Genomic DNA, 19,231 nt, shown 5'->3' on the forward strand with positions numbered 1-19,231 from the left:
TAGAAGACTTTTCAGCAGCGCGGGTCCTGTTGATTTTTGTTGACAATAACAAAATTGTAGAACTTTAATTATGCTTGATTCAAAATTGAAAATAACAACATCATAATTTAAGAAGCACAAAAATGTTTGAGAAGTTATTAGAGGAAGGGGGTTTTACTGGAATACAGCAGATATCTGGTAGATTTGAGTCCCGTGTGGAAGTTAGTGATTGTAAGTCATCAGAAACCAAAGAAATAGAAGCAAAATGTTCACATGCAACCTCTAACAGGAATTTTCTCTTAACAGGTACATCTTTTTCAGTGATTTTACTATAATTTAAAGTGAGTTTACAGTCCTCATAGCTTTCTCAGCAGGTGAGACTCACAGCATTGCCCATCTGGCAGGGCACAGTGAGCACTGGCCGTGCCCTCAGCCTCAGGAGCTGCACCCAGCACAGCCTGGCAGGGCGGGCAGGGCCCTGGGGCAGAGCTCTGGAGCCACCACAAACCCAGCACAGGCTGCAGACACAGCCAGCACTGCTTGGGGTCACCTGCAGTGCCTGCCACCGGTTTGCCCTGCGAGCAGCCAGGTTAAAGCTGGCTGGGGTTTATCTCCAGGCACTGTAAATCACACCTGTGCACGTACACAGGGCAAGATTTGGAGTAAAGTGCACAAGGAGCATTTGGAGTAAAGTGCACAAGCACAGCCACATCACTCAGCACTACCAGGAGCAAAAGAGATGTGCTGAGCTAATTTGAAGACTTTGGCTCTCGTAAGCCACTGAGCTGTAAAGAGAGGTGTGAGCAGGACTGGATGTGGAGAAATGGAGCCCCTCTCCTGTGGAGACAGGCTGAGAGAGCTGGGCTGTTCAGCTGGACAGGAGAAGGCTCTGGGCACACCTCAGAGCCCCTTGCAGGAGCTCCAGGCAGCCTCCAAGGAAAATGGAGAGGGGCATTGGCCAAGGGCATGTAGCAACAGGACAAGGGGGAACGGAATGGCTTCAAACCAACTGAGGCAGGTTTAAATCAGATGCACGGAAGAGATTTCCCCCTCTGAGGGTGCTGAGGCTCTGGCACCCAGAGCTGCCCAGAGCAGCTGTGGCTGCCCCATCCCTGGCAGTGCCCAAGGCCAGCTTGGACAGGAAGGTGTCCCTGCCCATGGCACAGGTGGCATGAGTAGAGCTTGGAGGTTTCTTCCAGTCCAAACCATTCTGTGATCACATCAGCTTTTGAATTGCATCAGATTCTTTGAAATGCTCTTTCTGAAAACTGAGAATTCACATGATCAGAAATTGCAAAACTGTCTCTCTTGGGCAAGAGGTATTGAGTCAGAATTTAAAAAAAAGAAAAAGGCAGAGCCTTATACCTGCATAAAACCAACACAAGCTCTAAGTTAATGAGAGAAGAAAATCTCTACTCAGCTATTCTGTTCTCTCCTTTTCATATCATGCTTCAATTATGGGTGTGCAATGTATTGAAATAAATCCTCTGGATTTTTCAGAGGCATTAGATAGAGTTACCACCCAAATACCACACTTTAATATTGCTCCCACTTGACAAAAGCTAATCATTAATCTCTTTCTGCTTGTGACTGCATTGCAACACAACTCCAAAGGCCCCTGAACACACAGAAATGAGTGACAGGTGCCTCCTGCACCCTGCATGTAAAAGCTGGGGATTTTCTAGTATTGGTGTTTTTGTCAGAAACATGCTTCTCTGAGAATAGAAATAACTCCACGTTTACTTCGGTGAAAGTACACCTGCAGGGCTCTGGTTTGGTCCCGGCTAGGCTGTGTTTCCCACCCGCAGATCTCAGTCCCAGAGGCAGTGAATGGGAGCGAGCAGAGCCGAGGTGCCCCGCGGGTGTGTGCGGGGCAGGCTGAGCAAAGCCTCCCCCGGGGCCGCAGCCGGAGGTGCTGCAGCCGCAGGACAGCGCTCCCGGCAATGCCGGGCCGTTTGCAAAGCGCTTGGGGGCCGCGGTGCCCGGGACTGCGGCACTGCCGCGGCAAAGGAGCGCTGGGGAGGCAGCGGGAGCCCCGCGGGCAGGAGGGCTCCCCGCTGCCGGGCCGGGCCCGGCAGTGCCGGCCTGGCTCGCAGCCCGAGCGCTGCCTCGCCTCAGCCGGCTTTGCCTTGCGTAAGGCGGCCCAGGCCCAGCCTATAAAGGCCCGGCCCGCGGGCTGGGGCCCAGTGGCACCATGGCAGCTGCGAGGGACACGGCGCGGCTGGCCTGGATCCTCTGCCTCGGGGCCGCGGCGCTGGTGGCCACAGGTAAACACCGGGGATACGGCCCGGGGCAGCTGCAGGACAGAGGGCACCTGCAGCTGCCTCCGGGGCCAGCCGAGAGCCGGGCACAGACCCTGGGCAGGGATGGGCACAAATCCTGGGCAGGGATGAGCACAACCCTGGGCAGGGATGGGCACAAACCCTGGGCAGGGATGAGCACAACCCTGGGCAGGGATGGGCACAAACCCTGGGCAGGGATGTGCTCAAACCCTGGGCAGGGATGGGCTCAAACCCTGGGTTGATATAGACACAAACCCTGGGTAGGTATGAGCACAACCCTGAGCAGGGATGGGCACAAATGCTGGGCTGCTATAGACACAAATCCTGGGCTGGGTTGGGCAGAGCCCTGGGCTGATATAGACACAATCCCTGGGCTGAGCCAGGTACAACCATTGAGCAGAGATGGGCACAGAGCCTGGGCTGAGCTGGGCACACAAATTGAGCTGCAGTAGTAAAAATTTCATTTCACTTTTTAATCTGCTTTCACTGATTTGTTTTACTTGCCTTCTTTGCAAAATCCCTGTCCCAAAATCTTGCCTGCTGAGTCTGAGCAGCCACAGTACCAGATATGTATTTGATGTTGGACCTTACACACGGATGTTGACATGGGTTTTTATCTAACAACCCAGGGTAAACAAAAAATATTAATATCTTTATGCCACCTCCAATGCATGTAAGACAGCGCAAATTATATACCTGATGGAGATGGACATACAGGCCAATCAATAGGAAGGCTGAGATATGTCAGCTCTAATGATTTAATAAAGATACAAGTGAAAGTGTGTAAATACATGGAAAATTAAATTTTAAAAATACAATTAAAATTTAAGTGAGTAAACACTAGTAAAATTTAATTGAGTAAACACTTGTAATCAAATTAGTAAAATAAAATAGTAAAATATAATAGCATATTAAGATAGTGTACTATTAAAGCTGATGAGAGTTTGTGGAAGTTTATGTACAAAAACTACTTGTCTAAGTGCACAAAAGGTGTACATTTAAGTAGCAAATGTAGCAATTACTTACAACCAGAGCAGTGATGTGATTCCGTGCTGCTGTCCCACAGAACAACCAGAAGCAGAGACCAAATACGGGAGAGTCCGAGGGTACCAATTCCACGTGGACACAGCTGAGAGGACTGTAAATGTCTTTTTGGGGCTTCCTTTTGCTAAGCCTCCTGTTGGATCACTGAGGTTTTCTGAACCCCAGCCACCTGAGCCATGGGAAGGTGTCAGAGATGCCACTTCCTACCCACCAATGTAAGGCCATGACCAAACCACTGACCCTGTCATGATGTTAAACTCTGGGCACTTCCAGGACTCTGATGTGCTCACAGGGCCATCCATGAAGACAAATTCCTTGGTGCCCCCTCGTTGCACCTGCAGCTGTCCCAGTGGATGCATTTCTAAAGACACTCTGGGAGCTGCTCTCTGTGCCAGCAGCTGCTCTCTGACAGGCATCAGAGAGAGCTGAGATGGAGCAGCACCTACAGACAATGCTCTGCCTCGGGGGCACTTGGCCAGCCCTTACCAATCACTGGAAACCTTTGGAGCAGGGACAGAAAGGAGCTGAGGAAATGTTGGGGCACAACGTTAGCGGGAAACTGCTGAGTCAAGTGCTTAAAAGGGCACTTGGGAAATGCACAGCAATGCCAATCTACCTTGTAAATGTCTCACTCCCTTGATTTGTCCTACTTCCCTTATTTAGCATCTCAAGGCTAATATCTACCATTGCAAAGTAAAAAGCTATTGGAGACTTCAAATAATTCATTTAGATTTGCATATGTATTTCACATACCAATCTAAACGTGTGCTGGAGATCAGTTTCTGCTTGGCACTTTGTTGTTGAAGTACAAAAATGTTTCTCTTCACGGCTTTCATGATGTAGTGAAATCTCTTCCCTGTTACCCTGTTACTTTTGCATTTATTCAGGTGTCTACAGGACCAAGTACAAGGACAGAATTTTTCAGACTTGATTACCAACAGAAAAGAGAAAGTTGCTCTGCAAGTGTCTGAGGATTGCTTGTACCTAAATGTCTACACACCTGTTTCGACAGGAGAAAAGGAGAAGCTGCCTGTAAGCAAAACCTTTATAACAACTTCAGCAAAATTATCTGGCAGGAAAACTTCAACCTCTGCCATGAGCAGACATGCAGGGGGACTTTTGTAGTGATGAACAACTTACATGCTTTCTCCCAGCAAATATTAGTTGGAATTAAAGAGGCACAAAATCCTATTTTACAAGTAAAATTGTATTGCCATCTAGCTAAGCAGTGCTTGATTTAATCCAAAGGATCAGTCCAAAGTCACAGGGCACTGACACAGTGTAAACATTTAACAAAAGCAGTGCCATTTTGTAGCCCTGCAGGCCTCAGATTTGAAAGATTTCTGCAATTTGTGAAATGTATTCTGACAGAATAGCAGTGAAATAGCAGATAGTGTTGTATCATGGGCTACATTTAGTTTTTCTCAGTGGGGGCTCTTACCTGAGCTGGGTTGATCCTCTGTTTCTTTTTCCAGGTCCTAGTATGGATCCATGGAGGTGGATTAGTTTTTGGAGCAGCTTCATCATATGATGGCTCAGTATTTGCAGCATTTGACAACGTGGTGGTTGTAACAATTCAGTACAGACTCGGTATTGCTGGATATTTTAGGTGAGTTGGATGATGTCAGTTTTTCCTAAGTGATTTCCAAAAGGATGTGTGCAAAGCCTTTGTAAAGAGAAGTGCAGAAGACTTGCTTATGCAAAGAAACATTTCTGAACTGCACCTGCAGCCCTGGGGACAATTTCCAGTGCCAAGGCAGATTCCAGGTCTGTTCTTGTGGGGCTGCTGCTCCAGTCTCAGGGATGCCCGAGCCATCCATTTGTCAGTCTTGGAGGGAAGTTCTGTGTAGACAATGGCAGATGATTTCTCACACCACAGACTGTGTTTTCCTCTGCCTCTTGGCTTGCATTGAGCACTTGAGCAAATCTGTTCTGTCCCTGCAGCACTGGTGATGAGCATGCCCGGGGTAACTGGGGATATTTAGACCAAGTGGCGGCTCTTCGCTGGATTCAGGAAAATATCATGCATTTTGGAGGAGATCCAGGATCTGTCACTATCTTTGGAGAATCTGCAGGAGGAATCAGTGTTTCTGCTCTTGTAAGTTCCCAGTAATCATGAATTGTAATTACTTAGGGGAAAACCCCTCCATCCATTTTCAGTATCTGCATGGGAAGTCAGTGAGAGAAAAGGGACGGGGTTACGGTGACACATCACCTGGGTCTTTGATAACACAACAAGGCAAAACAACACACATTTTGAATGATAATAATTTGTCCTTTTCATACTCAAATGTTGTGGTTAAGAAACAGAATGTTATTACTCATCTGTTGAATGAAATTTTCGTCGATTTGGGGTTTTTTCCCAATATAACAGCTGTCAAAGTCTAATCTCATGAGAAAAGTCCTTTAGGAGGAGTTGTGCACTCTTGCCCAATTTCTGTTAGCTTTGACAGCCACTTGTGCAAAGTGATTGAGGTGAACAGTTCTGGCAGCTGGTGCAGCCCAGCAGTTTGTGACCCTGTGATTGTGTAAAATCTTTACTCCAACACGGAGCACATTGGCTGTGACTCTCTCCTTCTCCAGTCGCTCCCACTTTGGTACAGCTCACACAGCCCAGCCAGGCTTCCTTGTACCTGGCATGCACATCCCTGCTTCCTGTGGCCAAAAGCTCTTTCCTGCCCTTCTGCAGCACAGCCAGCCTGCCTTGGGCACATCCCATGTGTACCTGCCCTGCAGGGTGCTGCTGGGAGGCCCTGGGAGCAAAGGGCAGGGGAGGGAAAGGCCCTGAGCTCCCCATCCCTGCCAGCGCTGCCAAAGCACTTTGCACAGCTGGGCTGTGGCCAGAGGCTGCACAGGGGCACTCTTAGCACATGGGCTTTCAAAATGCCCCCAATGGCCACTGCTGACACTGAAACCCAAAATCCCAGGGGAGAACACACTGCTTGTCATGCTTGTCCTTGCTTTCTCACAGGTCTTATCTCCCCTGGCCAAGGGCTTGTTCCACAAGGCCATTTCAGAGAGTGGCACTGCAACCCTGGACTTGTTCACTGACCAGCCTGAGGAGGAAGCACAGGTGGGTACTTGTGGTAATTTTAATTCCTTTTTCCAGGTATATCTTAAACTGTTCAGTCCAAAATATTGAATCATATGAATTCACATTTCTTGTGGGTGAAGGCAGTCTTTAAAGGCAGTATTTCTGTGTGCAAATAGTACATGTTTAATGATGCGTTGCTTATCAAACCCCGAAATATCCACAAAGAGAGAAAAATGTAAAGTCAAGGAATATTGTAACATGTAGGGTCTTTAAGAAAACTCAACATATACTGTTTGGCAGGAAAACAGTATCAGACTCTGAATACTCTTCTCTTCCCCTCCTGTTTGATGCCTGTACTGTACAAATAAACAAGACTTTATTCAGGTTTTTTTTACTTTGAGAACTATGGTTTCATCCTTTCTTTTCTCTTCAAGTGCAAGAAACAATTTCCAGAACCTGGAAGCTGGGACATCAAAGAGACAGCTGTCTCTAATGGCAGCTCTTGCTCCAGCCAAAAAGACATCACCAAGAGTGGTAGAATGTGCTCTCTGTTGCCCTGCAGATGGTTTATTCTCTAACTCCTTTATGTCACCCAGCCTTCTCAGCCCAGCCTGTTATTTACCAGCATTGTCTCAGAATATTTCTGTATCAAGAAAAACTGGAGGCAGAGGTTTTCCCCTCCTGCCCAGCCCGTGGCGTGAAGGATTATGAGGGCTTCCAGTGCCCTCCCTCAGGAGCTGGGACAAGCCAGGCTCCAGCATCCTTTGTGCAGGAGCTTTGGCTGCTCCTGCTGCACTCGGTGTCTCGTAGAGCCAGACAGAGGAAATGTGTCCAAAACTGTTTGTTCTCACTGCTTGCAGAAAATTGCTGCTGTCGCTGGCTGTGAAAAATCCAGTTCAGCTGCAATGGTTGAATGCTTGAGAGGAAAAACTGAAGAAGAACTACTACAGATAACACAGAAAATGGTAGGTGAAATAATTCTTCTTGCAATTAAGTGACTCCTCAGACTTTTTCATCCCAAAGAATACCCTTGGTGGGATGTAAAATTAGGAGAACCTGAAGTGGATGTAAAATCTGGCGTTCTTGACTTTTTCAGGACATGACAGCACTGCAGATCTGCAATGAGACCTCGCCTGAGAAGTGCAAACAGGTTCCTGCCCTTCATTCTGCATGCACTTGGAGCTACCTGTGGCTTGCTGTCATGCTCAACCAGGGCAAAGAAAAAAAAATGGCACAGATGATTCTGGAGAACCTGAAAATCAAATCATATGTTATGTCCTACTTACAAGTTCTTATCAACATACTTATGTGCCTCTGAAACTTCAATACGGATGTGGTTTTTCCCCCACTGTTCCACACATCCATGGCCATAATTAACTAAGGAAAGATATTAATTCAATATAATGACTTCTACTTCACAAACATTAGAAATATAATGTTAATCTTCACAGAACCTCCTGCCTAGTGCAGAACAGCTGTCAGAGAAAATGTTAAGATGGCTTGGTTACCATTATGTTTTGTATTTTCATTTGGTTTCATTTCGGAACTGCAGTTAAAATCTGAACATCTTTAGGAAGTAAAATGAATGCACTAATGAAGCTTTCTTTTTTCCCTTTCTGTTCAGGATTTCTTTTTCATCAGTGCATGTGTAGATGGTGTATTTTTTCCAAAGAGTCCCATGGAATTACTCTCTGAAAAATCAATGAATGCTGTCCCATACATCATAGGAGTAAATAACTGGGAATTTGGATATGTACTTCCTATGGTAAGATGTTAAAATGCTGATATTTAAGCATCATTTTGTAAATAGAGTCTGTTTTAGTAAGTACAATTATCTGTTTCACACAGATGATGAAATATCCTCCTTTTGTGGATGGTCTGGATAAAGATATTGCACGTCAAATTTTACAGAGCAACTTAGCAATACTCATTAAGGTAAGAGAGCAGTTTCAGAATAACCCAGTGGTGCTGCTTGGCTGGTCTGCCTGGTTTTACTCCTGGAGGGACACATTTCCCAGGGAAATGCCATTGTGCTGGACAGCTCCCTGAATTGGGGCAGAAACAGGCACACAGGTGCTGCACTCCTGTTACCTCCAGTGACTGGAAATACTCTCTGCATTCGCAGCCTAAATGCCCCTCTTCTTCAAAAGGAGTTCTGTGGGAATCCAGGAGTGATGCAGGTACCTAAACAAGGTCGCTTGGACATTGTAGATCCCCCCAGGTCATGCAAGAGATGCAGAGTAGCAGCAGGTCTGGCAGGAGACCTATGGGACACAACCTCCTAAAGCAGTAGCTGGGCACTGGAAACGAAACCCCGAGAGGTTTGAGGTGCACTGACGCATTCCTTCAGGTTTCTCGAGGTTTTGCTTCCTGTAATTTACAAATCTCTTGGCTTTGTGGTGCCTCTGTGCTCTCCTGAAGCTACTCCATAGAAAAGTACAGATTATGAGGTAAGAATTAAGGACCCCAGAAGCAGGGCCAGTACTTGCAAGGATCAATCAATGACACAAACATTCACCATGAACTTGGAAATGCAGAGCCCAGGCTTGTTCTGAACAGGAGAAATTATGGTCATCGACAACAATCAATGGATTTGATGAAATCCAGCAGGATTTCTGTGCTCTTGTGAAGGTGTTTGCACAGAAGAGAGAAGAGTCAGCATCACTGACTGCTGCTTATCTAAAGGTGGTTGATCCTTTGATCTTGCATCCCTCTTGTCCCCAAGATCACCTGTACCCACAGCTGTGTAACTCCGCTCTGAGCTCTGAGCCACACTCTGACACAGCTGGGGATTTTCTCTGAAAGCTCTTGGTGGGGATTAGCCAGGGATGTGCAGAGGCCACACTCACCCACTGCTGTTGCTCCTTACAATATTCATCATCATTATAATACTTTTCATTGCTGTTTCAGGGCCTTACATCTGAAGTTGTTGACAGAGTGTACAAGGAGTACATGGGAGATGCAGAAAGCCCTGCCCAGGTCCGAGATGGCCTCCTGGATGCATTGGGAGATATCTACTTTGTCATCTCTTCTGTGGAAGTGGCCAGATCCCACAGAGGTACCCAGCAGCTTCAGAACAGCTGTTCAATTCTGTCTGGGGGAGGTGTGGACAGTGTGCAGCACTTTTCACTATCCAGAGAACTGGTAGTGGTTTTATTTACCCAAAACAGGTATTCATGAAAGTTTATCATGTCTGGAGCAGTATTTTCAGCTCTCAAACCAGCACTTTTCTGTGTCCTCTAGATGCTGGCAACCCAGTCTACTTTTATGAATTCCAACATCGGCCGAGTTCCGTGGAAGGTTTTCTACCAGAGTTTGTAAAAGCAGATCATGGAGCTGAAATTGCCTTTGTCTTTGGAAAGCCATTCTTAGCTGGTGATGTACCCATATTTCCTCCATCTTCCTTTTAGACCCTCATTACTTCTCATTTCAATTACTGCATGGCTTTAGAATAGAATTTCTCTCTTTATAAGCATTACAAACATTATGTCTATTATTAGCATACCTTATATATCATACGCCTCATTATGAGCATAAGCATCTTCTGTCTTCACTAGCAGATACTTTGCAATACATCATTCATCTGCAGGTCTCTGCTAGAAAAACCTCCAACAGCTCATGGCAACCAGGAGAGGTGTTGCAATGATACAGCTGATACTCATTAGTTACTTTCTAATGTGGCCCTTCCCTCTCACCCTTTGCAGGAGGTGCTACAAAAGAAGAAAATGAACTTAGCAGAACTGTGATGAGATACTGGACCAACTTTGCTAAAAATGGGTGAGAATCACAGTGCTAATTACAGCTCAAGTTCAGTCTGTGCTGCCCGGAACGTACTTACCTGCCTGAAGCAGTACTTATATGGTGCTTCCCAAAATTTGACAGAATTGAAGAGAAATATTGAAGCAATTTCTCTTCTTAAAGGTCTTTTTAAAGCACCTGCAGACATGAGGAAGAAAAAAATCTAAGGGCAGTTACTCCATCAGCAATGGAGTTTTAGATTTAAAATGAATGGCAACTTTTACACTTTTGCTGTTCCACTGATGAGCATTTTCATAAAATACTGTCCATTTATTCAGGTACCAGAATCACATCAGCTGGGCTCACCTGCTGGTTTTCTGAAATGCTCTGAACCTGAGCAGACAGCAATGGATTGGCAAATGGAGAGCTAACTTTTCCTTCTGTTATTTCCAGAAATCCCAACGGGGAGGGCTTGGTCCATTGGCCTCAGTATGACCTGGAGGAAAAATACCTGGGAATAGACCTGGAGCAAAAGGCAGCAGAGAAACTGAAAGAACACAGAGTGGAGTTTTGGGCACAGCTCATGAAACAAAGTCAGACTGGAAGGAGAAAACACACAGATTTATAAGATCTGTGGGGGGCACAGTTTGCTTTTAAAACCCAAAGGAAAGTCAAACAAAATGAATTTGTCAGCATACAGAGTAATAATCACCTTGTAACTCACTGTTGTGTAATCTGCTGGCCTAATCACAGTGATGGGAGAGAAACAAGGGGCATTCAGAATGTTTGTCAGACTGAAAATCACTATTTAATGAAGCAACCAGAAAAAAAACCCCACAATCTTTCTGGGTGAAGACAGACCACGGTACCGACTCAGTGCATATCAAAAGTGAATACTGAGGTGGGAATGGGCACATGAACTGAAATCTGTAAGAAATTATATATATAGAATATACTGTAAATGTCAGACAATTTTATATGCTTATTCCCTTCTTCTTTCAGAAGGGCATGGTCAGTTGTCCTTCCTAGAGACTCTGTTTTCTTTAACTGGAAATAGCTTGTAGGCAGCAGAGCATCCATCAAACAAAGTCTGTGAGGTGAGCTTGACATCTCACAAAAGAGGACAGAAAATCTCTACCTGTTCTATTGCTGTCTGAATTGTTCTAAATAAATGGTGCTTTGATTTTTGGAACTTCCTTTTCTTTCACTAAACTGATGGAGGCTCATTCCGAGAGGTCAAGGCACACGTGAGAAGCCAGAAACGTGCCCAGGTTCTTTCTTCCACCCAAATGGTTTCAGGTATGAATCTTTGCAGGTGTCTGTGCAGGACCTGAGGCTTAAGGCTCTTCCACAGCCTCTTCTGGGCTGTGACTGTGTGTCCTTCACCCCTTCCTGGCAAATGCCCGGTGCAGGGGCTGCAGGAGGACGCAGTGCTGGCAGGACAGAGCCCACAGAGGCAGAGGGGGAGCAAAGGCTGGTGGTGCTCCCTGCACGTTGTTGGCTCAGCAGCACCAGAGAGGAGATCTGCTGACATGCAGAGTGTGCACCCCCAGCCTCCCCCAGCTGGGGAAGGGCTCAGGGCACACCGGGAGGGAAGTGGCTTTTTTGCCAACTTACATGGCAAGCAGGACACAAAGGGACAATGTGGGAATCCAGGAAGCCAGGAGAGCTCTCCTCATGGCCACAAACAAACAAACAGCCCTACTCCAACTCCCCCTTGCACTGGTGCCCAGCTCCCACATCCCACAGCACCTGGGGGCTCTCACAGGGACAGCCCAAGCTCCTGCTCCAGCTGGTGACCCTTTGTAGGTGTCTTCTTCTTCCTCCTCTCCCCTGGCTTCACTTGCTTTTGCACACCTGTGGATCTCAAGCAGTGTCCTCTGCACTACCTGGCCACCCCCTTTTCTGCATTTTCCATAACTTGTGAAAAACTCCAGTTGTGGCAATCAGGAACAGCTAATTGCAGCAACCATGCTGCCAGTTGTGTCACACATTTCTTACCCCTTCCCTTGTTTTGCTCTGGCACAGCCTTTATGTCCATTAGTGGTGTGTTTGTTGAATCAATGTGACTGTCTCTGCACATTCACAAAAATCATTATCCTAACAAGACAGAAGGAATCCTGTGTCTTTGGGAATGCAGAGCCATCAGTACAACTCCTGGGAAGAAGGGAGGCACACATTAGGCACACATGATTACAAAGAAGTTTCTGGCTGTGTGAGAGGAAGTGTTCTGTCCATCTGTGGATTTTAAACCCCAAATATAAAGACTGGTACACACAGTCAAACAGCTGGGAAAGGAATAACACCACGGCCACAGTGAATAGGCCACATTTAAACAGCAGATCCTTACCTTATGTCCCAAGCCTCATTTTATCTCATAGCTTTAGTATTCATGGTCACTTGGTTCAGATTCACAGCTGCACCAATAGCTGAAGAAATTCTCAGCAGTATATTTACTGATACCATTCAGGAAGAACTGCTCCTGTTCTGTTTTTCACATTCTGTCAAGAAAACCTTAATCTTTTTTTTGAAGTTTATTAATTATCCATAATTACTATACTTGCCTTTCCAAGGTGGTCAGTATGTTTTTTCTATCCCAGTCCTGCTTCTCAGATCATCTTGTTGTTAAGTGTGAAATATGCAAATTTTTATTAAGATAGCATGTTCTTTGCTGTCTGATCTTTGTAACTTGCAAACGTGATCAACAAGGAGGGAGATTTAATCAGTGAAACAGAGCAGCCAACAAGCTCTAAGTGATGTCCATCTGTTAGAAACACAAATTCCTGGTCAGCAGCATTGCCTTGTTAAGGTTTGGGGCTGGACATGTTCCGATGATCTCAGCCCCGCGGGAGGTTAATAGAGATCAGGAGAAGGATTTCCACTGATACACGAGAAATGCAGAATTCGGCAGCCACGAGGACAAGGAACAAAGCAAGGCCACTCAGTAACTGTGTGGAATCAGCTCTGAGCGGGTAAATGGGAATTTCTGCTAAGTCTGGTTCCAAGGAACAGCTATGGTGGAAGCCATGTTGTGGCAGTTTTCTGTTCCCATTGGGATGCCCTTTGCAGCTGCAGTGTGCCTGGAGCTCTGGGCTTTGTGGTTTCAAAAGCCTAACCCTAGGCAGCAAAGAGTGCTTTAGGCTAAGACTGGTTCCGTGGAAAAAGCTGTGGTGGAAGCCGTGTTGTGGCAGGTTTGCAGGGGCAGGTCAGGAGCTCCAACTCCTGGAGCGGCCCACAGGAGAGCAGCGAGCCAAAGGCGGAGAGAGGGAGAGCGTGGCAGGGATTAGCAGAAGAAGCGAAACACTTATTAACCAATAGAAGGGAAAATACTAATTAATAGGGGAACTACGTACCTCGTAACCAATGCACATTAATGTCTTTGTTTGCTAAAAGCTGTAAAGAGTGGAAAGTTTGGCCGGTCGTGCCGCTCGCTTCGTGGATTTGCCACCCAGTGCCTTTCAGCGCAGCCGTGTGGGTGAATCGGTGCTGGGACTCCGGCAGGGAAGGGCCGGTCCGGGGCCTGCCCCGTGTCCCCCGAGCAGGGAAGGGCCGGTCCGGGGCCGGCCCCGTGTCACCCGGGCTGGGAAGGGCCGGTCCGGGGCCTGCCCCATGTCCCCCGGCCGGAGCTGCCGTGAGGGGAACACCCGGCCCGCGGGCGCGCGCACGGCGGGTCGGGCGGGCACGCGCACGGCGGCGGGGCCATGGCGGGCGGGCCGCCCGTACTGCTGGGGCTGCGCGACGCCGCCATAGCGGGGCCGGGCCCGGCCGGGCCGCTCCCGGCGTGGGCCACCAACAAGCTGGGCGGCACCGCGGTAGGGCCGGGGTGGGGCTGGGCTGGGCTGGGCCGGCGGGGCCCGGCCGGGGCGCGGGGGTCGCGGCCGCCCCGGCCGGGCCTGAGCGGAGGTGTCGGTGTTGCAGGACTGGGTGCCGGCCGTGCGGGCGGGCCCGCCGCGGTGCGCGCGGTGCGGGCGCGCGCTGCTGCTGCTGGTGCAGGTGTACTGCCCGCTGGAGCGCGGCCCCGCGCACCGCGCGCTCCACGTGTTCGCCTGCGCCGCGCCGCGCTGCTGGGGAGCCGCCCGCAGGTGAGCGCCGGCCGCTTATCGGCGCTGTCATTGTTATTGCTGGTGTCATTGCCGGTATCGTGGTTGTTGCGGTTGTTATGTTATTATTGCTGTTATTGTGGTTGTTGTTCCTGCCGCTGGTCAGTTGTCCCCCTCACCCTGTGTTTCTCTTTGCCCGGCACATGGAAGCTGGAAGGTGCTGCGCTCCCAGTACTCGCAGGTCCAGGACAAGCAAAGCCGAGCTCTCAGCGTCACACAGGTACAGCTCAGCCCTGCCTGCCCGGGGGGACGCTCTGCACACCCTGCATCGCCTTGTTTCAATAACCGGGACCTTCCTCCAGAAGCTGCTCTCTGTGATGGTTTCCAGCCACGTCCTGGCTTGTGTGGGGAAGTCGTGGGCACTGAGTTTTTGTCACTGCACTGCAGTGTTTACTAGTTAAAGAGTGTTTAAGCTACTGTTTGTGATCTATGCCAGGCTGATTTTAAAGGGGACATTGCAGTCCAGCTGTATGGCCAAAAGTGATACTTTATACTCTAGTTAGTTCAGCTGTCTAAACTTTATTTTCTCACTTCAAGTGGATTGGGCTATACTGTTTAGATTTGGATTTTTAACCTGTTTTCTTTGTATTCTCTTTTAAATTGACCTCTTTAAATTTAACATGAGGTTTTGAATTAATGTGACTCAATAATTATTAATATGCTTGTGAGGAAAAACTGCATATTGGCTAAAGCAGGTTGGAAGAGTAGAGTGGCACCAAACTAGTGGGGGTGGGCAGGGAGGGTTTATTCAGGTGGTGTATTTGCAATGTGGAATCTTGGCCTGTGGTAAATGGGCTTTTACTCTGGTAAAATGATGGTGGTGTTATTGTTATTTCCTTCTGTGCTCTGCCCCTTTGGGTGCAGAATTCCTGTTGAGTGCAGGAGCTGCTTCAGCAGGAGCTGCCCCTCAGCTGGCAGGGGCTGTGCCACAGCCAGGGCATGGCAGCAGGAGTACCAGGGCCACTCAGAGGCTGCTGAATTCTTGCTCAGATTCTCCAGCGTGAGGTGGTTTTGCCATAACTGCTGGTGTGGGGCGTAAACGTGGTGTGTTGGGAAGTACCATGGTGAGGAGAGTAGGTGCAATAGCACTGAGCATTAGGCTAAGGTCTCAGTTCTCCATCTGTGAGAAGCTGAATTTGAAGTGCATCAGGGTGGCAGACCTTGGCAGTGTTTTCTTCCCCCTTTTGTTTTTTTATTCTCAGAAACAAGAATCGACCTTTGCTGCAAAGGATTGGTGCGAGGATGCAGATGACTGGGGAGCCTGTGATGGAGCAGAGGCTCCTGCATGTGCCTCCCTGGAGCTGCTTGGCCTAAAGGAACCTGTGAGCAGCGAGGTGGAGTGTGCATCCCAGCTCCAGCAGCTCCACCTGTCTGAGCCTGCCCATGGCCCAGGTGCCCAGCAGACACCTCCTGCAGCCAGTGAGGACGTGGTGATGGCAATGGCTGCTTCAGCTCCTGTGTTCCAGCCCTTCTACATCAATGTTGTGGATGAGGAAGATTACATGGGTTTCCTTGATATGGATCATGCAGATAAGCTACTGAAGGAGTATCAGCAGAGAGAGTGCCTTGATTTGGAGCAGATGATGTCAGAAAGGTGAGAACAGGTCTGCAGTTCATGGAGAAACTGAAGGAATTGTGTGCTTTCCTGTATGCTGGCTGAGAATCTCAATGGCACTCTCACTAAGCCTGACTGGTGACAATTGTCTGGAAGCTCCTTTAGGAACCATTGGGGTGCTGTGCAGTGCACCCAGTGCTGCCAAAGCTGCAGTTACTCCAAGGTGCTTTCAGCTCAGCTGTTTCTCAGGGACTGAGCAGTGTTCATGGGCTCCAGGAGGTGCAGTGGGTGGTTAATCCCTGAAACAAGATCTGTGCCACATGGCAGGACTTTAGACCATGATATTCCATGCTTTTTCCTTTACAGGCCTAAAGATTTTCTTCCATTTCAGTTGCATTTTTAGGAGTTTAATTTTTTTGGGATTTTGTCTAGAGAGATGGCTGATGGAAAGACACCTGAAGGTTTAGTAAAGTTTGCCTGAAAAACACTTGTTGTGCATGGTTCCTGTAAATATTTTCTTAGTAAAATATTTACCTAAGGGGTTACAGTGAGGACTTCTGGCCTCTTGTGCCTGGATTGGGGACAGCATTGGATTTGTTTGTAGCTAAAGCTGCTGTCAACTGCAGAATCTGCATAGAAGACTTTTCAGCAGCGCGGGTCCTGTCGATTTTTGTTGACAATAACAAAATTGTAGAACTTTAATTATGCTTGATTCAAAATTGAAAATAACAACATCATAATTTAAGAAGCACAAAAATGTTTGAGAAGTTATTAGAGGAAGGGGGTTTTACTGGAATACAGCAGATATCTGGTGGATTTGAGTCCCATGTGATATTTGAAAACACTGTTAGTAATTGTAAGTCACCAGAAACCAAAGAACTAGAAGCAAAATGCTCACTTGCAACCTCTAACAGGAATTTTCTCTTCATAGGTATATCTTTTTTCAGTGTATTTAGTATAATTTAATGTGAGTTTATAGTAACCATTTCCTATTTAAAACATGTCCTATTGAAAACCTTACTGAACAGTTTGTTTCTTGTTTTCACAAAGTTTTGCAGGTGAAGATGGTAATGAAAAATATGAGAAGAGTGAAGTCAAAAACTGGGACCACACATTCCATAAATTCATGAAAAGAATATCTCTATGTCCTGAACAGATTTTAAGGTACGTTGATAATCTGGCTGTAACAGAGAGATACAAATCATTGGCATGGATGATTGGTACATCAAAATAAATTATTTGGAAATAGGTGTATGTTTTAATTCCTTAATTAAAAAAAAAGCTGCCGTGGAGGCTGTTGCCAGGTCTCTGGTCTGCCTTCAGTCCCTGGTTGGGCTTTGTTCATACAAAGTTTAAGTAGATGAAAAGCCCAGCAGGATCAGGGACCACAGCTCTGGCTGTGGGAGGCTTTAGGCATCAGACCTGAGGAGGAGAGGCCCTGAGTGTCTTTGGAGCCTCACTGAAATCCAGGCACAGAGGTTTCCATGAGGCAGTATTGGGGTGGAAGTGTAACACAGTGCTGTGCTGTTGTGATACATTTCCAAGGCTATCTGCTCCTCTGAAATTTTGGTATCTGTTTGGAATTTCTAATGTCTGTCCTGCAGGGAATTTCTTGTTTTAAAGCCCTGGAGCTGCAGCTCATTGTGGAGTCCCCTCAGCACCCAGCGCTCTTCAGGTCTTGTACATCTGCTGCTTTTCCTAGAGCAGAAGCAGGTGTAACCTCAGAGCAGAGTAGCTGCTCTTCCTGAGAGAGGAGTTAATTCTGGATGGGATATAGTGAAGAGTAAATCATAAATCATTCATAGTACCAGAAAATACAGCTTTTCATGGATCACACCAGCTGTTCCAGGGAGTCCAGTGCTGCCTGTCTGGTCAGGCTGTCTCAGTGTAGTGACAGGGCTTTTGTTCACCAGCTTTCCAGTACCAGGTGGAACTAACTGGGCCCTTTTTGATGAGGAGCTAAAAGTCTGAGTGGCTGCTTAGACAGAAATGAAAAATGAGAAACTTTCATTCATTGTCAAAGATTATACAGGAGATTTTCTAATGCAGAGTGCAAGTAGCATTTTCAGACAGCTTTTCACTGGGTCTGTCTCTTTGCAGTATTGTGCTCTTTGAATTTGCCATTCCTCTAAAACACCAGCTCTGCTAGTCCCTGGGCTGTCCCTGGTTACAATCTTTCCACAGGCTCCCTTTGCCCTCCCTGGGCACTGTCGGTGACTCCCATTTCCCCTGCCTGCAGAGCACAGCATCTCCTGCTTGGCATTCAGTGGAAACCATCCTTGGTCTTTGTTTCCTGCTAGCTGTGAAGCTCTGATAGCTCTTACAAATTAACCATCACTTCTGAGCCATAGCTGTAGTGGTTTTGAGACCAATTTGGTGTTAAATCTTGTTGAATTTTATATTTTATTGCTGCTGTTTAGGATTCCATTTTTCAGGGAAGTGTAATTTGCTTAATGAAATTATTCTGGTACAGCATATTTTGGAGGTGTACATTCAAAGCATTTATCCACCTCTTTCCTTAAGATTTTCCAAGTGTTAACCTACCAAATATTTGCCTCACCCTGTCTTTATTTTTTGGTTCATGACTGCTTTGAAGCTTCTGGCTCACCACCATGTTTTTGCTTGAAGCAGGTTCAGAGATTTCCTATCAAATTTAGATATTTAAAAAATGATAATTTTCTCCTCCCTGTCTTCTCTCAGATACTCTTGGGGTGGCCAGCCTTTATTCATCACATGTCCTCCAGCCAACCTGGAGCAGGGTATTCCAGCCTGCAGTGCCTGTGGGAGCAGCAGAGTGTTTGAGTTCCAGCTGATGCCCACGCTGGTCAGCATGCTCCAGAGTGACTCAGGTGCTTGCCTTGGCTGAATCAATGTTTCCAGCAGTCTCCTTTTTGGGAAAGTGCAGTGAACTGCAATTTGGGTTGTTTCCAGCTACCCACACGTGCTTAACCACAGTTCAGAGAATCTGCTGTCTCCATTTCAGTGAGCAAAGAGACAACTCTTCTACATGGAGACTAATTACAGCTTGAGTTGCTCACTAGTGAGCTTTACTAACTGCAGTAGGGATAATTCCATGGCCATGGGAGTATCTGTCTTTATTGCCTCTTAAAGGAGGCCTTGAAAGATAATAAATGCTGTGAGATAAGATTGCAGACATTTAAAAATCCCTTTGAAAATTCTGATTTGGCTGCCTTTAAAATGTTTAACATTAGAAAAAAGCTGTTTACATAGGAGACTGAATTAATTTGTGCAAAGACTGAAGTCTAGTGGTAAGCACTAGCCCCTGATTATTACTTTTCATACCCTTATGTACCTCTGTTGCTTTGTTTTTAGATCTGTCAGTGGAATTTGGAACTGTTATAGTTTACACGTGTGAGAGAAGCTGTTGGCCGACAGATCATCAAACCCCTCTTGAAGAATTTATTTTTGTACAAGAAGACCCGGATCAGAGATTATTTAAATAAATTGTATTTCTCTGCATAGATCAAAAGTCTGTTGG

General features: G+C 46.9%; 2 protein-coding genes and 1 long non-coding RNA gene across 4 annotated transcripts; 2 read left to right on the forward strand and 1 right to left on the reverse strand.

Moving 5' to 3' along the window:
- Window positions 1–2,159: 2,159 nt before the first annotated feature.
- On the forward strand, window positions 2,160–11,258 carry LOC131089258 (fatty acyl-CoA hydrolase precursor, medium chain-like). Of its 2 annotated transcripts, XM_058033904.1 has the most exons (14): window positions 2,160–2,246; window positions 3,328–3,520; window positions 4,193–4,337; window positions 4,781–4,914; window positions 5,250–5,403; window positions 6,277–6,378; window positions 7,200–7,304; window positions 7,436–7,489; window positions 7,964–8,104; window positions 8,188–8,274; window positions 9,250–9,397; window positions 9,583–9,714; window positions 10,044–10,116; window positions 10,531–11,258. In XM_058033904.1, exons 1-14 carry the CDS (start codon window positions 2,174–2,176, stop codon window positions 10,703–10,705), a joined length of 1,716 nt encoding a protein of 571 aa, XP_057889887.1. In that variant the 5' UTR covers window positions 2,160–2,173; the 3' UTR covers window positions 10,706–11,258. The 2 variants fall into 2 exon arrangements, with proteins under 2 accessions (XP_057889887.1, XP_057889889.1); XM_058033906.1 differs by lacking the exon at window positions 7,436–7,489.
- LOC131089285 (uncharacterized) lies at window positions 5,248–10,042 on the reverse strand. Its single transcript, XR_009115230.1, has 2 exons — window positions 9,845–10,042; window positions 5,248–5,468 (listed from the first exon to the last, which is right to left on the reverse strand). It is a non-coding gene; the product is annotated as an uncharacterized LOC131089285 (long non-coding RNA).
- A 2,520-nt stretch (window positions 11,259–13,778) lies between the features above and the next one.
- On the forward strand, window positions 13,779–19,216 carry PDCD2L (programmed cell death 2 like). The gene is made up of 7 exons (XM_058033950.1): window positions 13,779–13,889; window positions 13,996–14,159; window positions 14,328–14,397; window positions 15,380–15,771; window positions 16,783–16,896; window positions 18,433–18,581; window positions 19,066–19,216. Exons 1-7 carry the CDS (start codon window positions 13,779–13,781, stop codon window positions 19,194–19,196), a joined length of 1,131 nt encoding a protein of 376 aa, XP_057889933.1. The 3' UTR covers window positions 19,197–19,216.
- The last annotated feature ends 15 nt before the right edge of the window (window positions 19,217–19,231 follow it).

The sequence above is a fragment of the Melospiza georgiana genome, chromosome 14, assembly GCF_028018845.1.
Source record: "Melospiza georgiana isolate bMelGeo1 chromosome 14, bMelGeo1.pri, whole genome shotgun sequence".
Lineage (NCBI taxonomy): Eukaryota > Metazoa > Chordata > Aves > Passeriformes > Passerellidae > Melospiza > Melospiza georgiana.

Bases quoted from the DNA above. Each gene is read 5' to 3' on its own strand.
- PDCD2L (XM_058033950.1), top strand. From the start codon at position 13,779: ATGGCGGGCGGGCCGCCCGTACTGCTGGGGCTGCGCGACGCCGCCATA. The intron at 14,398-15,379 runs GTACAGCTCAGC...TTTTATTCTCAG, and splicing joins GAGCTCTCAGCGTCACACAG to AAACAAGAATCGACCTTTGC. The intron at 16,897-18,432 runs GTACGTTGATAA...GTCTTCTCTCAG, and splicing joins TGTCCTGAACAGATTTTAAG to ATACTCTTGGGGTGGCCAGC.
- LOC131089258 (XM_058033904.1), top strand. From the start codon at position 2,174: ATGGCAGCTGCGAGGGACACGGCGCGGCTGGCCTGGATCCTCTGCCTC. The intron at 4,338-4,780 runs GTAAGCAAAACC...TTCTTTTTCCAG, and splicing joins GAGAAAAGGAGAAGCTGCCT to GTCCTAGTATGGATCCATGG. The intron at 6,379-7,199 runs GTGGGTACTTGT...CACTGCTTGCAG, and splicing joins AGCCTGAGGAGGAAGCACAG to AAAATTGCTGCTGTCGCTGG.